Source organism: Coffea arabica, chromosome 7e (assembly GCF_036785885.1).
Source record: "Coffea arabica cultivar ET-39 chromosome 7e, Coffea Arabica ET-39 HiFi, whole genome shotgun sequence".
NCBI lineage: Eukaryota > Viridiplantae > Streptophyta > Magnoliopsida > Gentianales > Rubiaceae > Coffea > Coffea arabica.
The window spans coordinates 17653113-17680632 of NC_092323.1; the positions used below are offsets into that span (position 1 = coordinate 17653113).

A 27520-nucleotide genomic window follows, 5' to 3' on the forward strand; every position below is an offset into this window, starting at 1 on the left:
TGGAATTGGAATTGGAGATGGAATAATATACAAAAAATCAGTATGGGTTTTGAACCCTGGTATCATTCCACAGACCGATGCTTGGTACAAGCATAGTTGGAATGACATCAAAATTAATTTTTCTTTTTTTTTTTAATTATTGTTCTCATCTCTCACAGCTTTATACGAAACCTGCTTAGATTCCTCATCCATCTCAGACATCTTCCTCCCAACAAACCTCTTCACAGAGAAAAACTTGTTTTCAAGATTCACCACAGCCTGTCTTTTTGCAATCTGCCCAACCAATCTATCCTTGTTTTTGGTATAGGCCACCACAGAAGGCATCGTTCTTTGCCCTTCAGCATTAGTAACTATAGTAGGCTTCCCTGCTTCCATGGCAGCCACTACTGAATTCGTTGTCCCCAAATCAATCCCAACAACCTTTTCATTCACTACACTCAAAGATCTGTAGAATTGAGGTTTATAAAAATGGAGTTTTATAATGCAAAAATGGGTTCTGAAATTGGGTTGCTGCTGCTGCTGATGAAGACACCATTTTTATCAACTTTCAGGCTGATTTTTGGGCCAAAAGATAAACTTTATTGGTGAATAATTTGAGCAAAATCGAGGGAACAGATTGGTTCTTAATTTTTTTAATTTTTCTCTTCACAAAGAGAAGAGAACATAAGAGATCGATTGTGATAGGGAGGACGATTTGATGGCGAGAGAGGAGAGGAAAGGGTCTACTGGAGAAGAGAGGAAATGTTTTATCTTTTATTTATACTGTTGGAAATGAAACGGAGGATTTGAGTGATTCCTCCCAATTTACTCAGGAATCATGAATCCCCAAAATTTTAGGTATGATTCCAATATTTTAATTCCCATTACAGTACACCAGGCACCAAGTATTGGAATCATCGTCATTCCCCATACCAAAATCCTCTAACCAAGCAGCCCCTTTTTTTGAAGTAGGTTTTGCTTACACAATTCAATTCAGACTCACTTAATTAATTAATATGTTCTATTTTTTGTTATCAAACATGTCTGAATATATTAAAATCTAGATCTATTAAATTTAAATATTAAATTGGGTTATCAAATGGGGTCTTAGCTTTATTTAACTAAGGTATCTTATCATTTGACTTAATTAATCTATTCTTCTTGAATGTTTTGGTTGCATCAATGCATGTTTTTCTGGCTGCCTAATCTATGTTTTATCATGTGCTATTAATTTTATTTTATTTCTCATAAATAAAAAAGCTTGTAAAGGCCAAGTGAATTTCATGTTTGGTCAATTAACACGTTTATTTCTACTATTTTTAATGGGTGATTTGTTTCTTAGGGTTTGTTTGATAACATAAAAAAGTAGGGGTGAGCATCGAATTCGAAATCGGTAATTTGGTAGCTTAAAATCGGTAATTTTCGATAAATGGTTCTAGGAAAATTCGACCTAATTCGCATTCGAAATAGAAATTACCGAATTCGAATTCAATCCGATTTCAATTCGGAAAACGGACATTTACCGATTTAACCGAATTTCAGAAAACAAATTCTTTGGACCATTTTTTATCAGCAAATAGCAATACTATTACACTAACTGAGCCACAAACAATGAAACAAACTGTAGACACCAAATTTTTAAATAATTGTTATCCTAATTTTTTATTTTTAGTTTTAGTAATAATTCTTATCTATTTTTATTTTTCTTTAATTTCATGATTTTTAGTTTTGGACTTTTAGTATTTCTAGATTATTATTGTCCTTTATTTTATTTTAGTTTTATTTTTGTATTCGTTTTCACCCTTTAGCTATTTATTTTTTATTATAGGACTTTTTTAGCATAAAATTTGTCAAAAAGAGAAATTTTTTTATAAAAATATGTTTTATTTCCTTTTACTGTTTATTAATCGAAAAAAAAAAGAGGAAAAGAGAGGAAAAATCTTAGCTTTTCGTTTTATCTTTTGTTAATTAGTTTTGTACATTTATTTAAGATTTTGTTTAAACTGTTTTTGTATTATTGTTATTTAATTAAGTGATTAAAAAAAAAAAAAAAAAAGCCACGCGCGCTGCATTCCGTTCCAGTTTCGTACGAGGCAGCAAAAATAGCGCAGCCCTGGTTTGTTTTTCTTCCAGTTTTCTTCCATTTTTTCTCCATTTTTGGGCTCCGTTAGATCATCATAGTACTGTTACACTTGGCTTTCATCTACAAGCCCAGAGCAATCTAGAAATGGAAGCTAATCCGATGGCTGAGAGGAGAACGGAGACTTGAAGCTGCTTCTGAACCATTGAGATGAGGTTTAAGGGGTTTGGATGGGATATAAAAGCAAAGCTAAGGGTTCAGAAATAGGGGGGTTTTTGGATGACGGCTGAAGGAGAGTAAGGGAGAATGAAAATGACGGCTGAAAAATCTGAGGGAAGGTAGAGGAGCGTAGAAAAGGAGAAGCTTTCGACCAGGAGATAAAAAACAGAGAGAGAGAGGGCAGCGGGGAGAGTGAAAGGAGAGAAAAAGAATTGGCGGCTGCAAAGGAAAACAGAGGGGAAGCTTCGTGGAGGTCTGAAAAGAAAAAAGAAGAAAAAACAGAGGAAAAGAAAAGAGCAAGGGGAGGATTCCAGTGGTGGCAGAGGGAGGAAGAAAGGAGCTTTGGGGTTGCAAGGACGGTGCTGTGTTATCATCACTGTTCTCCTATTGACATCCTTCGAAGGCCTGGCAGAATCATCCGAATCCTTTCTTGGTCATTCCCCGACTCATTCTGTGATTAAGGTAATATCCTTGATCTCTTAGAGTTAGAGACTGTTTTCTTTAATTGCTGGTTTGCACCCTTTCGCTATCTGCTGGTTCGGTTGTCCCTTGTAGTCTCTCATTTTCATTTCCGTAGTTCTGGCTTAAGTTTGGATTTGGGTTTATGATTCACAGTGGGACTGTTATGCTTGCTTGACTTGAGTGATGTTTGCCGAGGTTGAAAACATAGCAAAGCTTCACAGTTTCGCCTCTTGTTGCTGCTTACTGGTTTTGTTTAGCGTTGGTTTGTATGATTGCACGACTTTGTTAGACTGGAGATGGGTTTGTGCGGTTTGTGAATCTAATAGAGTAGACATAGAAGAGTTGCAAAATTTTACAGACTTCGCATGACCTCTTAGTCTGTCTTTTTGTTTCTTTACTTGAACTCTCGGTTTGATGGCCATTAGAATGTTTGGTAATCCTTCTTGCTGGGGTTTAGATTTTCTTGGGCAGAGCCTTGTATATAATGTTTGCTGCAGTAAGCTTGAAGTTGTCGGTTTTGTTGCCGCAATTTTCTTTTCATTTTTGGGTCCAATGTGTGATAATGAGTAAGTTTGCAGTGTTTAGAGGGTGATTTTTCTTTGCAAAAGGTTTCGGTCAACCAGAAGCTAGGAAAGAACTTATAGCTTTGGCGCTCCCTGTTTTATTCCTCCTGCATTTTTGCTGTGCTTGAACCAAACTGAAGATGCATGCCTTTGGCTTGTGTTTAGATTCAGTCTTCAACCTCATTAGAATGATTGGATTAGGCGCTTAAATTACTTGGCTTCCAACAAAATGGATAACGCTGATTTTTCTGTGTTTGATCAAGAAACCAAGAATTGCATAAATCTCATTTTCAGTTTTGCACGCTTTCTCTTCCTGAATTCTGTGTTTCAAATCCAAAAGTTTTATGTCGAAAAATAGGAGCAATGTTTGATAATCCTGTTGTCTGGATTCAGTTTGCATTGCGCTTAAATTTGCGCATACAAACCTGCTGCAACAAGCCACGCTTGAAGCTCTTGGTCTTGTTGCAGCAGCGTGCACAACCCCTTTTTCTTTTCCTTAGAGTGCCGCAAGTTTCACCTTCTCTTTCGCTGCATTTCATGCCCTGCTGTTTCAATCAGCTTATGGGGGTTAGATGATTATGCTTGGGGATGTTAAATGACAATAAGTTGAAGCTGTAAAATTTGCAGCAGAACAGAAAAAAAAGAAGAAAGCTCTCGCATTCTCTTTGCTGTTTTCTTACCTGCACTTGCTCACCAAAGTTTCGGCCATCCAGTTTGCTTGGTTGACCTTATGTTGGAAAGAGGAATTAGATAAGGGGTGTTGGGTTTGCATTTTTGGTGGCTGGAATTTTGCAGAATGCATGAGCTTCTTTGTGTTTTTTTGCATGAGTTTCCTTCTATGTTTCGCTTGTTTAGATGTTAAAGTTCTATACTCGGTTGTTTAGTTTAGAGTTTTGATGTTTGGCGGGTAAAGTTTAGATCAAAATTGTGCATGTGGATTGAAATTTGCGTTTGAAAGTTGAAAATTGCAGCAAGCATTCCTATCTGTTGCCTTCCTCGTAGCATTTGCATGGAAATCTTTCAATAATTTCACTTTGACCCCTTGGCTTCCAACTAATGCTGCTATGACCCAATCAATTGAATAATCTCCTCAATTTGATCCTTGGTAGTTTTAATTTTACAACTTCATTGCTTGTTTGCTTCAATTAACTACTATGCTTTGTTTCAATTGCACTTAAGTCATGACTTTAGGGGCTTCACGATCAAGTGAGCTTTGTATGTGCACATTTCTTTTAATTTTTCTTAATTAAAGTGGTACCTTGACCCTTTTATTGTTTTGAAGCCATTTTTTCCTTCCTTTGATTACCATTGCGAGGGAGGTACACTCTATCCTTCATTTCTTGACTTTATTTGACCCTACGTGCATATATGTGTCTTATGTGTGCAATTGCATGACTTTAAGTGTTTATTTCATTTTTACCTTATTTATTTCTTTAGTTGCTTAGTTTTGATTTAATTTTAGTTCAATTTCGTCATTTGGGAGGCACTCGAATGCCAAAATTGTAATAGTTAGGGATTTAATTGTTTTATTCCTTCTATTTCCCCTTTTAGATTATAGTAGGCCTTCCCCCAAAAAATGTAATAGTTAGGGCTTTAATTGCCTTGTGTGTTTTGCATGTCTATGTGCTATGTGTTTAATCGCTTTCTTAGGTTTTGGCATCTAGATATGCATGCTTATGTGTTATGTGAATTACGTGCTCACATGTCTACTTGCTTTAATTATGCACATTACTTATATATGTGTATGATGGATGCAAATGCACGTAATCGTGGCTAGTCCAATGCTAGTCATGATTGTCCCCTCGAGCTCTTGCAAGTCCAATGCTTGTGAGAGAGCGTTAGTGAAGGACTAGTCCAACGCTAGACCATTAGAAACCCTTTGCGCGTTAGATCATGATTGCATGATAAAAACACTTCATTTCATGCATATTTGTACTTTTTAGGGCCTTTTATCATTTTGTATGATATTCCCCTTATACGTATAACCCTTATCCCTAATTTCCCTATATATATACCCCTATGTATGATACCTGACATTAGAATTGCATTTCATTCTAGAAATAGGATTAGGGTAGTGCATTTGCTTGATTAGATTAGGGAATAACCTCTTGGATATGGGATATAGACGAGTTTGGCTTTTCTAACCTTAGCACGCTCGTATTCCCTCTATTAAAAGGGAAAATTGAATTACGAACATTAGTCCCCCGTACCCGACATGATGCATTCCTTTAAGACATGTATATTTCTATAATTATTTTATTCTTTTCCTCTTCTTAGAGTCTTATATTTTTGCATCATTCGTGACCTCTCCAAAGAGTCATTATTGGGCATCACAACTAATGTGATTGGCACTACTCAAGCTTTGAAGAGAAATTTTGTCCCCCGATGTCCCCCTAGGTCTAGGTCTTGCATTCATATAGTGCATCCAAATGTGATAAATGCTTTGGTTAAAACAAGAAAATCTTTGACTAAATCGCGCAACTAGCCTTGGCTAGGTCGAAGGGGTGCCTTGGATTTTTATCCTTGCCTTCCCCTTCGTCAAATGTGACTCCCGAACCTTTTTCGTTGGTTTACGTAGACTAGGAGTCGTTTAAAAGGGGTTTCTTTCTACCTTTTTCCTTTAAAAAATTCATTTTAGGTGACTTGGTACACCTTAACTCTATACCAAGTGGCGACTCCGATTTTTATTTCAAAAACCCTTTTTAAACTATATTTTGGGTCAAATCGTCGCATTTTCAAGTCCCATTTAGACCCACTTTCTTTGTAAATCAAAAATCACATTTTCAATCAAAAAATTCACTCTTTAAACCATTTATTTACTTATTTTTCTTGTAAAAAAAAAAATGGGGCGCAACACAAACATGAACTAATGATGAGTACTGATATTCCACAATTTATAACACACATAATAGTTGGATCACCGATCCACAAATTACAAACTGATGAAACTAAAATTTACACTCCACAGTCCATAAAAGTATTAACTCGTCGAAATTAACTTGTCCACAAATAAAATTCAGGAAACAACACTAAAAAATTATAAATCAATCTAGAAATCATAACTCAACAAAGATAAAAGTCTAATTAACTTGTCCAGAAATGATAAACTACAATCCACAATCCAGAAAGCTAATTGTCCAGAAATTGCAACTTGCAATAAGAGTTGATTCAACTCTCAAAATGCAAACTTCAGCATTTGTGACCTCTCAAAGGTCAATTATAGTTGGTTCAACTCCGGTCTTCAGCAACTCTACAAGAACAAACAAAATTTATCAAGTATCATAAAGGCAATTATTAGAAACAAAGAAATACTTCAAAATTTGCAATAAAAATTTTGATAGCTTACCAGATTCGAAGGCTTCAAGCTCTTCCAGATTTTCTTCTAAGTTTAATTCTGTCTTGGAGGACCGAAACCAATCTTGAGCACATATTAAACCTTGCACAATTCTAGGAGTCAAAGAACTCCTAAATGTATCAAGAACACGACCTTCGGTGCTAAAAGCAGATTCGGAGGCCATGGTAGAAATTGGGACTGCTAACACATCACGAGCAACTTTGGAAAGAATTGGAAATCTAAGGCTATTGAACTTCCACCATAACAAGATATCAAATCTCTCATCATCTTGCTCACACTCCTCATTCAAGTAATCAACTTTGTCAAAAGCATAATAATGACAAGCAATTATTTCCTGGCCCTGGCACTTGGACACAATCATGACAAGCAATCATTTTGCTTGTTTGTATAGAAGTTTAAAACCACTTCTTTAAGCATCCGAAGTTCTGAATATATTTATTTTATTTATTCGGAATTTCGAATTTGAAAACGATAATATTTTACCGTTTTACCGAAATAAATTCGAATTCGGTAAATCCGAATTCAAAAACTCCAAAACCATTTTCGACCCTAATTCGATTCTTACTAATTTGATATCATCGATTTACCGATCAAATTACCGAATTACCGACTTCGAATTACCAAATTCAAATCGATTTCAATCGGTAATTCGGTAATTACCATAATTGCTCATCCCTATAAAAAAGTGCTGAATCTGAATTTTTTTAGACATTCAGATGTTTTGAGTGTTTGATAAATGAAAATCCATTTTCTGAACTTGTTAAGTAGTGTTGAATTTGTGTGTATTTTTTTCAGCACAAGAATCATAAGTGAATGCTTAATTCTGATAAGAATCAATAGAATTACTTCAACTACCTTATCTTATCTACCAAATCTACCCTTGTTTATTAATTATGTTCAAAATTCTTATATAATTAAACAATCTAATATTCTCTATCTAATGATTTTCTATTTCTCTTTTGTCCCTTTTGAATGACTTTCATTTCTTCTCCATACTCCTCATATAATATAATTCATCTTTTATATTAATTTGATTTAAAAATAAATATTGTCATTTTCATACCTAACATTTTTAGCTAATTAAATCATAGGTTCTATTTCTTTTTTGGATGAAAAGATATAATGGCAAAATTGTCAAATTTAACTTATTAAGCATTCGGTTATAAATGTTTATCAAACAGTATAAATTGATTTAGCATTAAAATTCAGACATTCATATATTTCTTTTCAGTGCTTAAAATTCAGCAAATTAATTGTTTTAGTATTCAGATTTCAGAATTCAAATTTAGTTTTATCAAACGGAACCTTAGTCTTATTTGATTGACCATCTGGGTTGATTATTTTTCTCTTTTCCCTGTTCTTCTTTGATGACTATCTATGTTGGCTCTGTTACAACTGTTTAAACAATTTTGCTACTTAACTAATAACTACATTTATGAGTAAAATACTTGAGTTTATTTCTGAAGTAACCTTTTTTGGAAAAAATTTTTCCAATACGATGCTCTTTTATAAATTATTATCATTTTAATCTTTTTTTTTATGCCATGTAAGCTTCCATTTTAAATGGAGGAAGACCTCACTAAAATGAATCTTGTCATTGTAGTAATCTTACTCAATTCATACTCAAAGTTCAAACACCAAAAAACCAAATCGAAAGCAAAAATAGGTAACAAATATAAGATTCGACATTTGATTAATGATAAGATATTATAGTTAAGAAGTATTTTATATTTTAAACTCTTCAATCATCCAAGTTCCTTTATATCAAAACCAATAGGATTCGATATTGGGTTTTTAGAAATAATATTGTCATATTACTCCCAAGAATTAGAGATCCTGAATTTTGATCTCCCTGTCCCCTTTTCGCTTCTTAAATCCTACCATTTCCCCACTAATTTTTTTTAAAAGGGTTACTAATAAAAAAAATGAAAAAGAAATACTATAATCATTTTATAATATTTTAGTGTTATTCAAATATAGTCTTTTCCTATGTTTATTGCCTGGGTTTTTTTTATTTTTCATCCTTAAATTTTGCTTTTTGCATTTGCATTTCAAGTGCGAATGTGGAAACCAATAATAACAAGGTAGAAAAAAGTTATTAGTATTACAACAAAGGATAATTACGAAAACCTCTTCCAAGATTTCTGATAGTTTCATGTTGCACACCTCTATATTCAAATATTATTGTACTTGCCATGCTTTTTTAAGATATAATAATCTTCCCAAACTTTACAAAAAATTCCAGTGACAATTTTTTGAAAAAGGGAAAAAAGTAATGAAATGCTTGTCAAACTTGCAAAACGTATCACCAAGAATTTTGCCTATCACCAAATACTGTATCACCCCCATGCTACTTCCTTCCTATAGCTTCAATCCACCTTTTTTCCCCTATTCAAGTTTTCTTGTCCTTTCCATAATCCAAATCTCCATGCCTCAAAATTCCAGTGTTAATCATGCTTTTTAATTGACTCATCTCTCATTCTTTTCATTTGTCCTCATTTTTTCTCTGACCAAAGTTTAATAAATAGTTGCAAACACAAATATAAAGTTGTAAATTTGGCCAAAGGAAAATGGAGAAATTGATTTATGCCTGAGGTGAGACTATTTAAGACTAGGAGAAAAACAAGAATGTATTCATTGAATAATTTGATTTAAATACTATAAAAAGTCCTCAAACAAAATTTGAGTTATTAGTATGATTTTTTCCCTTACATCAGTCAAATAAAACCCACAACTACTATTTAGGAAAGGTATGCATAATTTCCTAGAGGTGAAGGGAGCTAAATGTAATTGTCATAAATTTTAGGGGAGGTTTGTGAAATTATCCCTCAAAACAAGGAGAAGTTTTGTTGATATAGATCTCACACCATTTAAGATAGAAGTTTAAAAGATATTAAAAAGGTAATAATTTGTGAAAGAGCATCACATTGGGAATATTTTTTCTAAAGAGGGTTACTTTGGAAATAAACTCTAAAATACTTGTGGTGTAATGTTTCAATCATATGCTAGGTTGATTAGGTTGCTTATCCTTGTTCATTATGCATCTTTTTACGATTCTAAACACTTATTTTCTTGGTGATAAAACATTCTTGTGTCCATAGCTAGATACCTGAACCACATTCTTTCATTTAATCTTATTTATCTCTCCTGGTATGATGGACATGCAGCAATTTGTAAGTCTACCATTTTATGTGTATGAAGAAAACAGAATTTTAGGAGCAAATCAAAGAAGCTCCAAAGATATTTTTTGACAAGGATCAAAATGGCTTCATTTTTTTTTCTTTGAGACCCGAGAAACGCCCACAAAGTCTGACTTTTACTTTGGGGTGAAAGCCTGGTTTAAAACTTTTCAAAATGCCACATGCAGGAGTCAAACTTGCGATCTCTTGTTGGCATTAACAACCCACTTACCAACTTTCCCAAACTCATGGGTTAAATGGCTTCATTGTTGCAGCAAAGTTATATACAATTTTACTTTCTGTGCTAAATTCATTTATTGTCCTGCTTATATTCTTTTCTTTGGAAATTTTCTAGTTGTCATGTGATGACAAACCTTGTGGAGAAGTTAACTGATGTCTGATGAATTTTCTTTTTTTTCGATAATGTGATAAAGAAGTTGATTACATAAAGTAGAATCAGGACTTTTAATTCTTGAGATGTCAATCTTAATTATTTGTCCAAGGCCTTCTCTACCTATGCTTTATTTTTTTAATGTGAAATAAAAAAATTACTTAAATAAAACATCGCTACTAACGAAAGAGAGAGAATAGTTTATGTCATATATTTTCTTTAGTGGTATTAATCATTTGTTTGGCTGCATTTGCTTTACTGTTGTCATTATCGCTCTCAATTAATAAGATCTTGTCGGCTTCACACTGTGATAGAATAATAAAAACAAACTTTAAAAACAAGTTCTATATAAGATAAAATCATTTAAAATATTCCTTACATTCCATCAAATAATTTTTTTCATCCTTCACTTTAAAATTATTAATTTTATGTCTCTCACAAATTCAAGTTAGCAAATTTTAGTCCAACCTAGATTTTTCATCACTTTTTACCCTGAATCCATCATGTGACTCACATATAGTTATTTTTTAGGAGCAAAAAGATTAGATACCATTTGTAGTTAAACAAATGATTTAATCTATATTCATTTTTACATCTGAAAAATGTAGAATCTGACCCTAATTATGTATTCATTTTTCTCTTAAAAAGTAAGATCTGACCAGATTTATATTCATTTTTGCCTTTAAATAATTGGGATTTGATCCTTTTGTACCTAAAAATTTATTATATGTGAGTTACATGATGATTTCAAACTAAAAAGTGATTGAAAATTTAGGAGAAAATTGCACCAGTTATCCCTCACATATTATTAATGTGAAAATTTAGTCCCTCAGAACGAAAATGAGTAATTTGAGTCCCTAATAAATAAAAAAAAAGATTAATTTTGGTCCCTAATCACTTCTCCATTGAAATTTTTGCTGGAATTAGTCATGTGCATATCATGTGACCGAGTTTTAAAAGGTAAAAATGCCATATCACTCTAGTGTTTACCAAAATGTAAGGAACCAACCAGTATTTTTCTTCCATTTCCTTCAATTCTTTAATTTTCTAAACCGTGCTACCGTTACCACCGTGGTCCACCACTAACATAGGCGACAACGAGTTGAGTGGAACGACTAGTTGGATAAAGCTTTGAATCATGTGTGGTAGATGGGAACGCCTGCTACCAATGGTTAGCCAGACAAGCATGAATCCTTGCTGGCAAATTTTAATGAGTGGGTAGCTTAATAACAGTGGCTCTTCTTAGTCTTCAAACTCTAGGGTCAAAAGAAAAAATGTAAAGAAATATGTAAGCTTTTTCCGTTGTTTCAATACAGTTGAAAAATCATTTTGATCCTCAATCAATTGAATTCTTTTAGATTTTTCATTTGTAACGTTATTCTGAATTGTGTTGGCTTAAAGGGTTTGCAAGACTAATGTAGGAGAGCTAAACGCGACGAAGTTTACAAAATTTATTAGTTGTAAGAAAATAGCAAATACAGTTTCTGCTATACTTGACTATATCCCCACCCCATGAAAAAAAAGGAAAAACATTGATAGAATATGACAATATTGAAGAAATAAGTCTGCTTTCTTGTGGGATCTAAGATTGGTTTAGTATTGCCATAATTGGGAGGAATATTCTTAGGAATAGTAAAATACCATAACTGGTATTTTCTCTTTAGTTTGTCCAGTACTTTGTAATCATTTTATTTTTTTTTATCCTATTGTACTAAAAAAGTTCAGGTTTTTGGAACTTTTCGGGGAAAATTGTCAATTTAGTCTCCAAACTTTTTCACTAAAGCCAATTTGGTCTCTAAAAGTTTTATCACATCAATTAAGTCCTTTAACTAAAATTCTTGTGCCAATTGAGGACCTATACTGTGTCACCACCCAAACATGTGTTTCTATACTCAAACTAGCAGCGAGTTAGGGGCATCTTTTAAAGCAGAAAATACGATTTTCTATAGGAAACCAAACATCAAGCATTTGGGGCCAAATTGGAGGAAACCTTAAGCGAAATAGGCAAGCAAAATTAGGGCTTTTTTTTTTGACTAAAATCGCCACCAATTGAGAGGGATTGGATGAAAGAACCAAAGCCGAATAGAGAAGCTGGTTTACAGATGGCACAACTAAGCAAGGAAAAGCTCGAGGATGACAACTCTGGTAGGGGCTATAAATCAAACCAAACAGTGTGGTATACGACTTGAACTCGACTTAAACTAGACTTGTTCAAACTTGTTTGTTTAGGTATCAATCCAAACCCGAACATGATTTCAAGATCATAAATATTAACGAATCAATCACGATTTTCACATTATCCGACTCGATATGTTTAGGAACATATAAAATAAGTAAATTTTATAAAAATATATCTATAGTTTTCCTTCTAAACTCCACTTCTTTCCTTCTCATATATTACTTATCTTATAAAATAGTAAGCATATAATACTCTTATCTCTTAAATAGGCATAATTGATTTTAATTACATCCCTAATTCATTATAATAAATTTCTTGAATAGGCATAATTGACTTTAATCACATCCCTAATTCATCATAATAAATTTCTTGAATATCATAAAGTAAATATTATGGGAAAAAGCAACAAATTAGGGTGAAAATCTCTATATAATACAACATGAAATTTCAAGTCAAACCAAACTTTGATTGTCTGTGTTTGAACTTAATACTTTGACAAGCCAAGCCAAACTTTTCGTGAACTTACATCTAAAATTTCAAACCAAACTTGATCTATGTCTTTCAAAAAATTATCAAACACAAGCCAAGTTCAAACATTCCTTTGAATTTTCAAACCAATCCTGAACATACCTCTGTTTGACTCATTGAGACTTCTATTTAGTCCTAAACTCTGGCAGAATGGCAGTGAATATTTTCGATGAGTCTTAGCTTGCTCGTAAGTGTTTGAAATTGATTTTTTTTTGAATAAGTTGATGTTTATGTCTGAAACAAGTTGTTGGTTGTTGAATTACAGTTGTCGGATTTGAATTTTATAATTTGAATGATAGAGTTTTAGTACATATGAGATATTGGGTATGCCATGGTATGTATTGTAGCCTTCCTTCTTACTTTAGTTTCGGTGGTCCCTTTGCTGTAAAAAATACACTATATTGTTGTTTTCATGCTGCTTAGTTGGGTTATAGGATAGTGACTGAGCATGTGAATGCCTAATTAATTTTTTTTTTTGTCTTTTGTGAAAAAGAAAACATAGGACATGAGCTGGACTATTTTATACTAAAAATATATTATGATGGGGTATATTTTGGATCACCACATGAAAAGTATGTGGGGGCTAATATGGAATCCTTTAAAGGTGTTATTGCGAATATGGATAACATGTCACATATTCATTGCTTCTGTACTTTAGTCAAATACCAAGAAAATGTGAAATTGCTTTATAGAGTTCCATGTGGAGATTGTGTCTTCAAACTTTGTAATATAGAAGGTGAAGATGATGCTATAGACATGGCCCCTATTGGGAAATAAACTAGTGAGGTTGAGGTGTACTTGGTGTAGAAATTTCACGTTAGATTTATTGATAGTAAATTGGGCAACTTTAATATGGATGTTGGAGAGTTGATGTATCAAATGAAGATGCTTTTTATGTTGATATCATGTTTGATGACTCCACCACATTCAAAGAAACCAAGTGTGTTAGTTGAATTAGTCGAGAAAGAAGATAGTTGTGGGATTGAAGAAGATACACAATCAGATTCTACAGAAGATGAAAGTTTGGCTGATACTGATTATGTATTCAGTGATGATGTCATTCTCAAGAAATCTATTGTTGGTGCTAATAAAGAGCTTGAAACAGGGAAGAAAATGGCAGAAACAATTGCTGCTGAAAGCCAGAATGAATGCAGAAAAATGAACAAAAAAAAGCTAGCTGCTGGAAAAGCATTTGGGCAACAAAATAGGGATGATAAAACTGACGACTTCAAATTATACGATGGAAAAAATATTCCAATGCATGAAGAATCAGAGTCAATCAATTCCGAAGGTCTAAATAGCAACAGTAAAGCCTCGGATGATGATAGTTCAAAGAGGAGGAAGCCAAGATACGTGAAGTTTAGACCTGAGCATGATATGGTGAATCCAAAATTCTTTGTTGGACTATTGTTTGATGATAAACAGATATTTAAATGAGCTGTTGATTATTATAGAGTCAAATGGGGGTAAAGGTTTTAGGTAGGGTAAGAATGATATTGGTAGAATACAGGCTTAAATAAAATAGTACAAATTGTAGTTGGTTCATTTATGCTTCAAAGGAAGTTGACAGTGATGCCTTTGTTATTAGAACCATGGGACGACCTTGCAATTGTGGTAGGACTTTTTACCACAAGCAAGCCAATTCAGGTTTCCTAAGCAACTACAAACATCGATACACAAAGATGTGGGACTACTGTGAAGAGCTGCTGGCTTGCAATCCTGGCTCAACTGTGCATATGGAGACAATGGTTGATGATATAAGTGGTAAAGAAAGATTTTAGAGGATATACATATGCTTTGTCGAAACTCTATCGAAATTTTCCAAATTTTAACACAATATAAAGTTACATGAAATAGCATATAAATTATCATGTCCAAGACCAATAATAAATAGATGCATCTATACAAACAAGAACATTCCATTGCACACTAACCTGCCTTTACACATGTTTGCACGTACACAACTTTCCAACAAACAGCCTAATCAGCTTAAATCTACTAAACGCTATTTTTTCCAACAACTTGACTATTTTAATGCAGCATTTTGAGTCCTACTTCCACAGGCCTTCTTCTTGCATTGTGAAACGACAATGCCATTAATAAGATGTAGCCTCTTACCAGTGCCAATATCAACATCTTGGTTTTTTTGTTCAATTTTTGAATTTCTATCTCATTTTCCTATTGTCTCCCTCAGCTTTCCTTAGTTCTCTTAACAATTTAGCAATCGTGTTCTTCATATACTCCAGTAAGGGCCGATCATACCATAAAAAAAGTTACAAGAATGAGATGCTTGCATTCAAAATTAATCCACCATTAGTAATTATAAATAAATAAATACAACCCAACCATTACAAAAATTATTAAAATTTAAGCATTTGGCTAGTCCTATTACACCATAATTTCTACACCCATGGAACCTTCTTGATGGATTTGCTGCAGTCCAAGAATACACTATTTTGCAGGATTCTTGGCAATGGCATTTCACAATTTCTTCTCCATTGTAGTATTCAGCTTTTCCTCTGCTAAATCCTTCAACATATGAACTTCCATATGTCTCATTCCTTGAAGATCGATTTGTAGTTGAGCTTGATGAACATGAACCCAAAATTCTCCATTTGTTATGCATTTCAAAGGATGAACTTGAAGATATTTTAGTTGAAACCTAAAATTGGGAATAGATGGAAGAACCTTAATTTCTTCCTCTATTCTAGAGATGGCAAAATGGGCGGGATGGGCTGGATTTGATTGGGTTTGAGATGGAACCGAGTCATATGGGTTTGGGCCCAATCTTACCCATATGTGTTTTGGGACTAACTTGGGCAGGATCACTTTGGGATGGGTTTAGATTGATCCCGCCCAATACCCAAATCTATTTTCTACATATTTTTTTTCCTTTAATTCATTTTTTATTTTTTATATAAATTTAATATTTTTGATTTATTAAATTTCTTTTAGTTTTATTAAATAAACATGCAAGTGCTTTATAATCAGAATTCCCACCAAAAATTGGATTAACAAATAAAGGAAAAAATAGATATACAATCATATTCCAACATATATCAAGATGGTCAAGGTACTTAGGGTGTTGAATATTTATCCTCATCATTGTTCAAGGATGACAGGTCTAAACTGACTGAAATGCTGGAAATTCTTGTGGATAATGACTAGGAAGACTACTAGATTATATTCGTTGGTATGACTATAAAAATTGTTAAAGATAATTTTTGAATCTAAGACTCAGTTTGGATTGGCTATTTTTTCAAAAAATAAGTTTTTCAAATACAATATTACAGTAATATACAATAACTCAAAAAATATCCCATCCATATTAGTATATCAAATATTTCAAAAAAAAAATTTATAGTAAAAATTTTTCATATACACTACTACAATAAAATATTTCAAAAACACCCCCCAAAAATAACTAATCCAAACGGAGCCTTGCTATTTGAGCCCAATGGGTACCCAAGTATTTCCCAAGATTTCCCATCAATTAATGGGTACAATTGGGATTTGTCCCCTTTTAAACCCAATATCAAATTTCAATACCCATCCCGTCCAAAGTCCCCATGGGCATGGGTAACCTATTGGGACTTGGGACAAATTACCACCTCTACTCTATTCTCTCGTAGCTCTTTTTGCTCTCAAATTGGTCTCAAAATGGTTGATATCTTATTTTTCGTAAAAATTCGTATTTTCTACTTTTAAAAATGCCCTACCTTGCCGGTGGTCTGGGTACAAAAGCACAAAGTTCGGGTGATGACACCGTATAGGTCCTCAGTTGGCACAAGAATTTTATTTGAAGGATTTAATTCATGCGACAAAACTTTTAGGGACCAAATCGGGTTTAGTGAAAAAGTTTGGGGACTAAATTGGTAATTTTCCCAACTTTTTAACATGAATTATTGTCCTAAAGTATTAGTTTATGCCTTAGATATCAACTAAAGTTGGTAATCTTTGTTGTAGATTCATAGAATCCTGAATGTTGTGAGTTGGGGACTATTATTTCCTCTGGGTATCATCATAGCAAGGTGCTTGAGAACATTTCCTTCGACAGACCCCGTCTAGTTTTGTCTTCATGTTTTTCGCCAGTTATCTGCCCATGTGATTGGGCTTGCCGGTTAAGGCACCAGTTTGAAGCTTAGAAGTGAATCTAAGGAATTTTAGTACTCTAATCATCAGAATATTGGGATTGCACTCTTTGCTGTTGCCATGGTGCAGGTAATTCACGGGCTTGCCGGTTAAGGCACCAATTTGAAGCTTAGAAGTGAATCTAAGGAATTTTAGTACTCTAATCATCAGAATATTGGGATTGCACCCTTTGCTGTTGCCATGATGTAGGTAATTCATGATAGAGTTTCAATTACCACGGTGGTAGTGGTGGTGGTGGTGATAAGGTTTAGAAGATTGAAGAATTGGGGGAGATGAAAGAAGAATAGTGATTGATCCCTTACATTTTGGTCAACACTAGAGTGATATGCCATTTTTACCCTTTAAAAGTTGGTCACATGATGTGCACATAACTAATTCTTGCAAAAATTCAATGGAGAAGTGATCAGGGACCAAAATTGATCATTTTTTATTTATTTATTAGGGACTCAAATTACTCATTTTCATTCAAAGTAACTAAACTTTCACATCAGTGATATGTGAAGGACGATTGGTATAAGTTTTTCAAAAGGGATAAATTTAGAAACCTTCCCAGTGGTTTCTGACAATTTCACTCGCCTCCCCTGAAATTTGTAAAATTACACAAACCTCTCTTGAGGTTAAGGTTTTGATAACAAAGTTAGTCCAATTAGAAAACGTAATATTAAACAAGTATTTTAAAAAAAGAGATGAAACTTTTATTTCAAAAATACCCCTTATACATGTATATAAGTCGTATTAGTAAAAGAATAAAAATAATAAAAATAATTAAAAGTTAGAAACAATTAATACACACATTTAACCATTCACAAAATTCACATTTAATAAATTAGATAACATAAATAAGCAATAAAACTACACCAACGATTATAAGATTTTGCAAAACAAACTAGCCATCTTTTTTAACGTGATGTTTGTTATGATTCTCATTATTTTGAATAGAAAAATTTTCAAATTTTGTCTTTCTTTTCCTTCCTTTCAATTTTCTTTGAAACTCTTAAAACTGTGACAATTGTAAAGTAATTTCTTGGAAATAAAGGAGACAATTGTAAAGTAATTTCATGGAAATAAGGGAGAAAGGAGGGAAAAGAAAGGTAAAATTCGAAAATTTTTCTATTCAAAATCACAAGAATTATAATAAACATTATGTTAAAAGAGATGACTAATCTGTTTTGATGAATCTTGTAATCATTAGTGTAGTTTTTTTTGCTTATTTATGTTGTCTAACTTATTAAATATGAACTTTTTGAGTGGTTAAATGTGTATATTAATTGTTTCTAACTTTTAATTATTTTTATTCTTATACTAATACGACTTATATACATGCATAAGAAGTATTTATGGAATAAAAGTTTTATCCTCTCCTTAAGTTACTTTTTAAATATTACTTTTCTAATTGGACTAATTTTGTTATCAAAACCTTAATTTCAAAGGAGATTTGTGTAATTTTAACAAAATATGAAGGACGTTTTAAAAAGATTTTACTTTTAAAATAATCTACAAGCATGGATTCTCGTCTCATGAAGGGATATGTCTTAGTTGGGATTGGGCAGCTGGTATAGTTTATCAATACAATAACCAAGAAGACTTCGATTTAATCTATTTTTAACAAACAGAACTTTGAATGAACAGTCAAGATCAATCCCAGCTCATTTGAATTTCAAATGAATGACTGAGATCAATCTGAGCTCTCTTCGGCTGGTTTCAACATACGCTTGCGCCTCCAATTATATAAAACCGGACCGATCCTAGTATATTACCATCTGTACCGTTTATTTCAAAATTTTGAATGCCTTGATCCACCCATCCAAAGTGATCCCAACCATCCATTGGTTATCATGGATGGACTCCAACAACCGTCACTGCTCACAGATGATGTAGCAAAACTGCCCCATCCTTTCAACAAAATGACAACTATACCCTCTCCCACTTCTATGTCCAAAAGGTCAACTATTCTCTCCCCTGCGTCCACGACTCTTCCCTAATCATTCACAGAAGATCGACTTCTGCTAAAACCCTTCTGTCAATTTTTCTCTCTCCCAAAAAATGGCCAAGCCCCGTGAAACCGCAAAACCTGATCCACCAGTAGAATCCGAAGAAGAGGAAGAATCCGGCGAGGAAGAAGAGGAAGGCTCGTCGGAGGAATCAGAATCCCAACCCGAAAACGAACCTTCCGAGAAAAAGACCGCCTCCACTCCCGCTCCGGCTACCAAGAAGCCCGAATCCGCAACACCGAAAACCCAACCGACATCTGCCGCTGCTGCAGCCTCTTCATCTGACGAATCTGAAGATGAGGAGTCCGGATCCGATACCGACTCCGACACCGAAACCCCTTCCGAGAAACCCGACCCGAGTATCAAACCCATTGCTTCAAAACCCATGGATGGCCCGCAGAAAACTACAACTACTGCAAAAAAGCCCAGATCCAAGCCCAACGCGCTGGGTCCCACTTCCCCCGCGAAGTCAACCACCGGCGCCGGAGCAAAACGGACGGCGTCGGCAGCGGGGAGTGATGAGGGGAAAGATGCAAAGAGGTCGAAGAAAAAACCCGAAGCGGAGGCTGAAAGTTCGGAGAGAAAAGGGAATTCTAATGATGATTTGAGGAGGTTGTTTCAAAGGCTGTGGAGCGAGGATGATGAGATTGCTATCCTCAAGGGAATGCTCGATTATTCGGCCAAGAAAAAGGCTGACCCGATTAATGATTTGAATGCTTTCCTTGAATTTATTAAGAAAAATATCCATACCGATGTTAGCAAGACTCAGTTGCAGGATAAGATCAGGAGGCTGAAGAAGAAGTATGAAAACAATGCTGAAAGAGAGAAGAAGGGTAATAAAGAACTCACCTTTTCGAAGCCCCACGAGCAAAAAGCTTATGAATTTTCGAAAAAGGTGTGGGGCAAAGAGAAGAATGGTGATGGGGAGGAGAATGTTGAGAGTACTAAGGCTAATGGGACTGCAGTGAGGAAGAGCCGGAGTAGAAGCGCAGTGGTGGGTATGACGCCTAAAGTTGATGAGGTGGAGGAGAAGCTGAAGGAAGTGAAGGATTTGGTGGGTGAGAAGAATGTGGTGGAGGGGTTGAAGAATGAGAGTTTTGGTCCTACTGACAGTTTGAGGATTGAGGAGTGGGTTCTTAAGAATGGGGCACATTTGATTAAGGATGCAAAGAAGAGAGCTGAATTGGAGGAGAAGTGGAGGGAGTTGAAAGTCAAGGAGATTGAGTTGTTGGCTAGGAGATCAGAGTTGATGGCTGAGCAGAGTAACCTGGTCTTGGAGGGCTTGAAATGATCGGGGGGTTGATATTGAGTTGTTGGAAGAATGCTGAAAAGGTTAGTTGTATTAGTGGGGTTTGGTGATGATTAATGTAGTGGCAAAAGGCAGCACAGCATTATGGTGTTGAATATATCTTTAGTACTTTTATGGTTTTAGGTTCGGTAATTAGCAAATTATGGTTTCCTGTACTTTGCCATTTTTAGGTTATATTTTGAATGTTAATGATTTTGAAACTGGGATGATTTGGATGTTTCAGTATTTATGTGCTGAATTAGGATGTTTGCTTTTTCGTATTTTGTTTAGTGTTGCAGTTGGATTCCTATGGTAATTGACTTTAAATGTGATGTTAATTGCTTGTTGGTATGCAAAACAAGATGCATCTACATTGGTTTATATTGATGATGTGCTTTGTGATATTGGTTACCTTTTCCTGATGATTAAGTGGGCATATAGAGATGGTAAGGAATTAATAGTAGCTGATAAAAACTTCTTTTAAGCTTTTGCTACAAAGGCCGACTCAACAATAATCTGCTAGTACCATTTTCCATTTTTCTAAGAGAGAGAACTTAGTAGCAATTAACACGTGTTCCATGTTTGGCGTCGATCCTTTCTGTAACCCATAATCTATGACATGAAGCACTGACGAGTGCAACTCTAGAAGAAGCAACTATAACCATGCGGAAGCCATTTTTAAGATTTAGATCTAGTAATCACCTCCCAATTCCTATATTCTCTATCCCTGTTATTTGTGCTTAAGACAAATATCTGAAATTTTTTTTAACTCTATATTGCTTGGTATGTGATATAGAAACTAGAAAGAAAGAGCAAACTATGTGAACCATTAAGGTATCTATGCCCTTTTGCAACATTCTTTCTAAGTGTTTACTCACAGTGTCAATGCAGGCATTCAGCTTTTCTTTATCCTCCCCAAGAACTTTTGACGGTTTGTGACAGGTTAGCGCCCTAGTCAAGATATTTGCTCAAGTTCTCCACTGGAAACCTAGAGTCCATTTTGAATCAAAGTATGGTTGCACTAATTGTTCTCCTGGCATTTCTTCTAGCATAAACTACTTATTTGGAGTGTTAAGTATCACTGGTTAATGGCACTGACCTCTTCAAAGATTTATCCATCATTCTCCCCCATGGTTTCCAGATTTGTATTGAAAAACCTCCTTTTAGATGGATGAAGTTAATTTTACTTGCAACGTGATTGATATGCTATTAAGTCTTTTAATCCCAAGCCACTAGTAACCTAACAATGACATATATGCCAAGAAGTGCCACTTGAGTGACATGTCCAGTGCCACGAGGTTTTCCTACTTTGTCAGCTCCCCTTCTTTTCTTCTGCTTGCTGAGTTACCATCTATAACCACCATTCTCCTTCTATTTTCTCTCTTATTTTCCATCTTCTCGCTTCCACTTTTCTGTAGAATCAAATTATTTTTAAGCGATGACTTGGAGTCCCAATGCCAGGATCTTTTCAATTTTGTCACTTTTTTTTTTAGTTTTATTTGATCAACTGTGTGTACCATATCTCTTCTTGCACCAAAATTAGATTTTTGAAGTCAATTTAATTGACAAAATGTTGTAAAATGAAACTTGAGGATCGTTTTGTAGACCTTTGGGTGTTTTTGAGTAAGTTTGGCTGCTAATTGGTGGGTTGTTGTTGTTGTTGCAAGCAAACCCAAAATTGGCTTATAATTTCAATTTTTTTTTCTGGATTTTTACCTGTGGTGTTTTTAGGCCATTTAATCAGGGTGGAATAGTTTAATTTTGGGGAGTAAATTTATCAGTGGCCTCTAATTTTATGGATTTAGTACAACATACAATTAGGCAATGCAGAATGCAATGGATGTGTGCAAAACTAGGGCTAATGAGCCTTATGTTAGACTTTTTGAAGAATCGTTCCTATTAATCATTAATTACATGGTTTGCAGTAATATGATATGCACCTTTCAATTATACTAATGAAGTCATGACTAGTGACTTTGCGATAACTCTTTTCGTGTCCCATTTCCAGATTTGCAATATCTGTATACATTTTGGTAATCTTGTATAGCTTGTTACCAGTAAGGCTGCTCTTAACTTTTTCAAACTGTAATCATCTTTTTGTTGTGTGAAAGTTTATCTTGTGCTCAAATTATGGGTTTGTACTTTTCCAAATCAAGAACTGCTATGCATCATGTCAAACCTAAACTGGGTTATGCTTTAGCTGAGTTCTCGGACTGCTTCTTTATTTCATTATCCAGAATCTGAATCTGCAATTATAAAAATGCTGATGGAGTTTAATGTAATAGGCCAGCCCTTTTTACAATTGGCATTCTCGACATGTCAGTTGGAAAACAGTTGGATTGCATGCAAAACTTTGGCGAACCTCAGTTCATACTGCATTTTATATTCTATTTTTTGGTTTTATCATAATGAATATGCAGTCAGCTGTATAGTTTAATTTTGCCACATTCATTTTTTCCTTAGCAATCAGTTGGTGATTACCATACTGATTTCTATATCTTTGATTTTGATTGATGTTAAAAAGTGATCAACTCCTTGAGAATGATTTTAGGACTTATCAATTGTGAAGATGGACGGCAACTTCTGCTTGTAAAATCCTTATTCCACGAATAGCTATGTGCATGGAGTAATGCTTTGACTTTCTCCTACTTATTTTGTGAAATCCGCTAACAGCCTAGAAGACTTGGTTCATTCTAATTATTGTATGAACTGATAGCAATTGGGTATTCCTGGAAGTTCAATAGTTTGAAACAGCAGCAATTTCTGTATTGTTTTAGTTTAGTTATTTATTCTGTACGAGTTATTGCAGTTTTGTTTTTCCTATGATTTACCAAACAAGTCATTCTATGTGTGCCGAGTTGTTGGATACCAGGCAATAAATGGATGTTAACAAATAGTACAAGCTATATCAAAAGATGCTAGGATCAGTTTCTGAAAATTCTACAGCTAGTTCTGTCCTGCTAACACGGCATTATGTTTTTAGCTAACAGTTCTGATGCTATACAAAAAATATAGGTATATTTCCTGGACATTGTGGCATCTCTATGAGAGAACTGTCTCTGCAGGCTAAGGGCTGCAGCATTCCATACTAGATTCATCCATCCTGATCATCTTGCTTAATCATAGGTTAAATTATACCATTTGATTCTGTGGAGCTCTGGAGCCAGTTATAATCTGATTTGGATGGGTCTGGTGTCGCACATTTTATTACTTTACTCTTAGGTCGTTGATTTGTGCTCAGCTGTTATTTGGGTCGTCAAGGTTTCTTGGATATTTTAGACTCTTGGGGGGATACAATTTAGCAATATGATCCATGGCTTTTGCATGAAAGCTGGTGGATCATATATTGATCCACTTTCTAAGAAATTAGCTCAAATTCTCACCTGTATTGCTTGATTTCTACGGCCATCTTCTCAAAAAGCCATTTGAATACAAAGATGCATGTTTTTGTGACACTGCAATGTTCTGTCAGTAGTTTGCAACATGATTGATAATCATACGAGTATATTCAAAAGCTAATTTAAAAGCAAGAAACGAAAAAATTCTAGTCGAGAGAATAGTTTTCAACCTGACAAAGGCCAAGCAAAAAAGATCATAAATGAAGACTGGTATGGTTTTCGACCTCGCTAATGAAGAACCAAAACTATGTGCCCCTAAGATTATTCTGTTCAGAATGGTGCCAAATAGATGTATAACCACACAATATTAACATCCTTTGCTCGATACTGTGTAGATGTTGACCCTATGTTCCTTATTGTGTATAGGCATTCTTTATTGTGTTCTAGTGAAGAAGATTTGTATATTGGGATGCACTAAAGAGGACGGACCATTTTTTGCGATACTATGCCTGTACAAATTCCTAGTTCATGCCTTGTCTGCTTAAAATTTTTTAATAAGATTTCTCTATGAAGATCACCTTCAATTATTTCCTTCTATTTTCTTCCCCCCCTGGCCCCACCTCCGGCCCAAAAAAAAAGAAAAAAAAAAGCAAAAGATGCGACTAATACGGCAGGGTGATAGAGTTCTACGTGGGCACTAAATTAGCAAAGAAAATTAGTTTCCAGTATAAAAGTTCTTTTCGGTGGCTATTGCTGTAATTTTGAGCAACTTTCGTGGCAATTTGATAATTTCAACATACGATTATAGTATTATTGTTTCCTCCGTCTTGACTTTCTAGAACTCTCTCTCTAACGGTTTCATCACCGCATAGCTGCCATGTATTCTCAACTTCGTCCTACAATTCCTCACCATAACCACCTTTTTAAATTTGGCAAAAGAAACAAAAAAAGAAAAAGAAAACCACCATTCTGATTGTCTCCTTGTAAGGATATGATTTTTGGCTCTTTTTCATCCTTGAAGCGGTCATTTTCCTACATTTTTTTTTTGGTCATTCAATTTTTTCCTAAGCCAATCAAATGAGGGTGTTCATTTAATTCGTCACTGTTTTCCTAATTTAGTCAAGTGAGGGTGTTCGTCAGAGATATTCATGAGGTGGGATTTATAATCTCTTCAGCAATTTATTCTTGATTTTGTTTCTGGTTGTTTAGTTTGAATGATTCTGTAGGAGTTCAATTTCAGAATGTTTGAGCAAATGTTTGGAATCAGTATAGTGTATGCAATCATTGGAACATGTTAATTATTGTTAAACAATTGTCTCCTTTTTTCTTATTTTCTAGTCCTCTCTTCTTATTTTTTTTGCATGGGTCAATTTCAAGTTGTCTCAACAAGTATATAAATGTGCCTCCAGTGATGAAAGGGTATTCATCCTTGGTATTGGGTGGAAAAAAGTTTGATAATGATCCCAAATTATTAGTTGAAAGTCATGTCTGTGTGTCAACGTGTTCACAAGTAATTTATAACAATTTTTAATACGAGAACAAGTAATGGGAGTAATTTGTCACTATATATAATTGATCACTACAAATACAATCTTTATGCTTCGTGGGGGGTTTTTTTTTTTTTTTTACACAAAAAATTCATACTTTAATAACTTGTAGGATATTAGTGGCTTGTTGCCTCCTATTATGTAATTCATTAAACACATATTCTACTATTCGATAGGTTATGTGAATATCATAATTGTCCACCTATTTTTTTTTAAGTGTATCATCAATAATAGTTTTCAACCTACTCTTTTAATTAATGACTCTAACTCGTGGCCTGTGAATTACAAATGAAATGTCTCACCAGTTAGACTGCATTTTATTATCCACTTATATTCACAGGGTGAACATAACTTTATTTTATTTGTTCCTTCGCCGAAAAATTTTATACTTAGGCACACTATGGAAGCCGAAAGGACACAACCCACCTCCATAGGCAACTCGAACCACACTAATACATCATCTACTGATTTAGGGATTATCCCTGGGGTTTTGGTCTGGTGGTAGTAGGCTAGTTAGGTGAATACCACTGCTAAGGATCGAATCCCCGGTGAAACAACCCACATAGCTTGGGTAGGTTGGTGTGGGACACGTGTAGACTAGTCTGGTGATTCAGGATACCACAGGTGGTCATATGACCAAAAAAAAAAAAAAAAGATTTAGGGATTATCCAAAACTTGACATACTTACGAAGTCATAACCACAAACTGCTTGTCAAATAAAAATCTCTACATTTTAGTCAGTCTTTGAAAAGCTGGGTATATCTTGAAAGAAAGTTAAGTTCTTGAGCAATACTACTTTGATAATGTACATAGCTTTGGACAAGAACGAAAATGTTCATTAGAAAATTTTCAGTACAAAGGGAATCTTTTCCATGTTCACGAGGATATAAATGTGAAAAAGTTTATTGTATTACCTACCATTTGGCCAGAGATGTCAACTTCTATTAATCATGTTTTGTGGAGTAAATTTTCTGAAATGAGAATCCTTCTTCTTTATCTTCCAAGTCTATTTCCCTAACCGCCTAAATCCCTCAAAAGTATTTTAGTCAGAGAAAGATAAATAGAAAAAAGCAAAAGTAATATCAAATTTTTTTTTTCTAGTCTGAGTAATATCAGAATACCTATCCAAACACACAGATATTATTTCTATTCTTTTTTTAGGTCACTTCCCTATATTTTAATTCTCGACAGAGCATTCTAATTTTTTTTTTTGTACACTAAAAACAAAGCCAAGAAAAAAAGTATGATTTTTTTTAGAAAATGTAAGATTGTATTGTACAAAGGGAAAATATTGCTAGGTGGGAAACCAAAATTCATTCAAAGTGGGAAAAATAACACAGTGATAATTAGGATTCATACCTATTTAAATATTGAAAAAAGAAAACAAAAGGAAAGGTAGAACACCGTAGCAGATGTCACGTGCATGCCATGGGGACCAAAATCATTTAGAAACTTCAAAGAAATGTCCAATTCATTTTACTAAAGTTTCCTGGAAATTTGGTTGGATTTACCTGTTATCTTCCGGTCTTCCTTCCTAGGGTAGAAGTTATTACTTCATTTACAGGATTACGCGGTTGAGCAATTGGCAACTTTCGGTCATAGAGCTTGGTCAATGCCTCAATGGAACTTGTAGCTAGGATGGGAGGAAATTTCCTTTCTTTTTCTCTCTAAATTCCTAGGAAGATCGGTCTTTATTTAGTAGCAGAGGGAAAAAATAAAAAAAAGAATCTTGTTAACGAAGCAAAGTGACTTTTGTAGGTTATGTGCGTGTCTGTCTATATACATATACATATACATATATATATATATATATAATGCACATTTTGAAGATAAACTGTAGGTTTTTTTATTTAAAAAAACTTTGTCCTAGCAGGGAAAGAGGAATTTAAAAAACGGTGAAGGTGAAAAGGAATTTGAACTCACAACGTCTACGTTTTAGAGTCTCAATCTTAACAATTAAATTAACGCATCCTCAATATAGGTATATATGTATACACATATATATATATATATATATATATATATATATATATATATACATATGTATATGTATAATCTTAATTCCCTCTTTTTGGGTAGAAAACGTGGTAAGAATTCAATACGAGCAGGAAAATTATATAAATTTTTTTTTGCACTTTACACAAAATTAACTTTCTGTTCAAAATATTTATGGCCACACTATTTTGGTAGTAATTTTATCTTAATCTGCTTTAAGTGCCAAGAGTCCAATCCTTGGCTTGCCTCATGCTGTGAGAATATGTCACTCAAC

General features: G+C 34.2%; 1 protein-coding gene across 1 annotated transcript; it reads left to right on the forward strand.

Moving 5' to 3' along the window:
• The first annotated feature begins 19023 nt into the window (after positions 1-19023).
• Positions 19024-20647, forward strand: LOC113701782 (uncharacterized). The gene has a single exon (XM_027222578.2). The coding sequence runs from the start codon at positions 19131-19133 to the stop codon at positions 20367-20369; it is 1239 nt and encodes a 412-aa protein (XP_027078379.2). The 5' UTR covers positions 19024-19130; the 3' UTR covers positions 20370-20647.
• The last annotated feature ends 6873 nt before the right edge of the window (positions 20648-27520 follow it).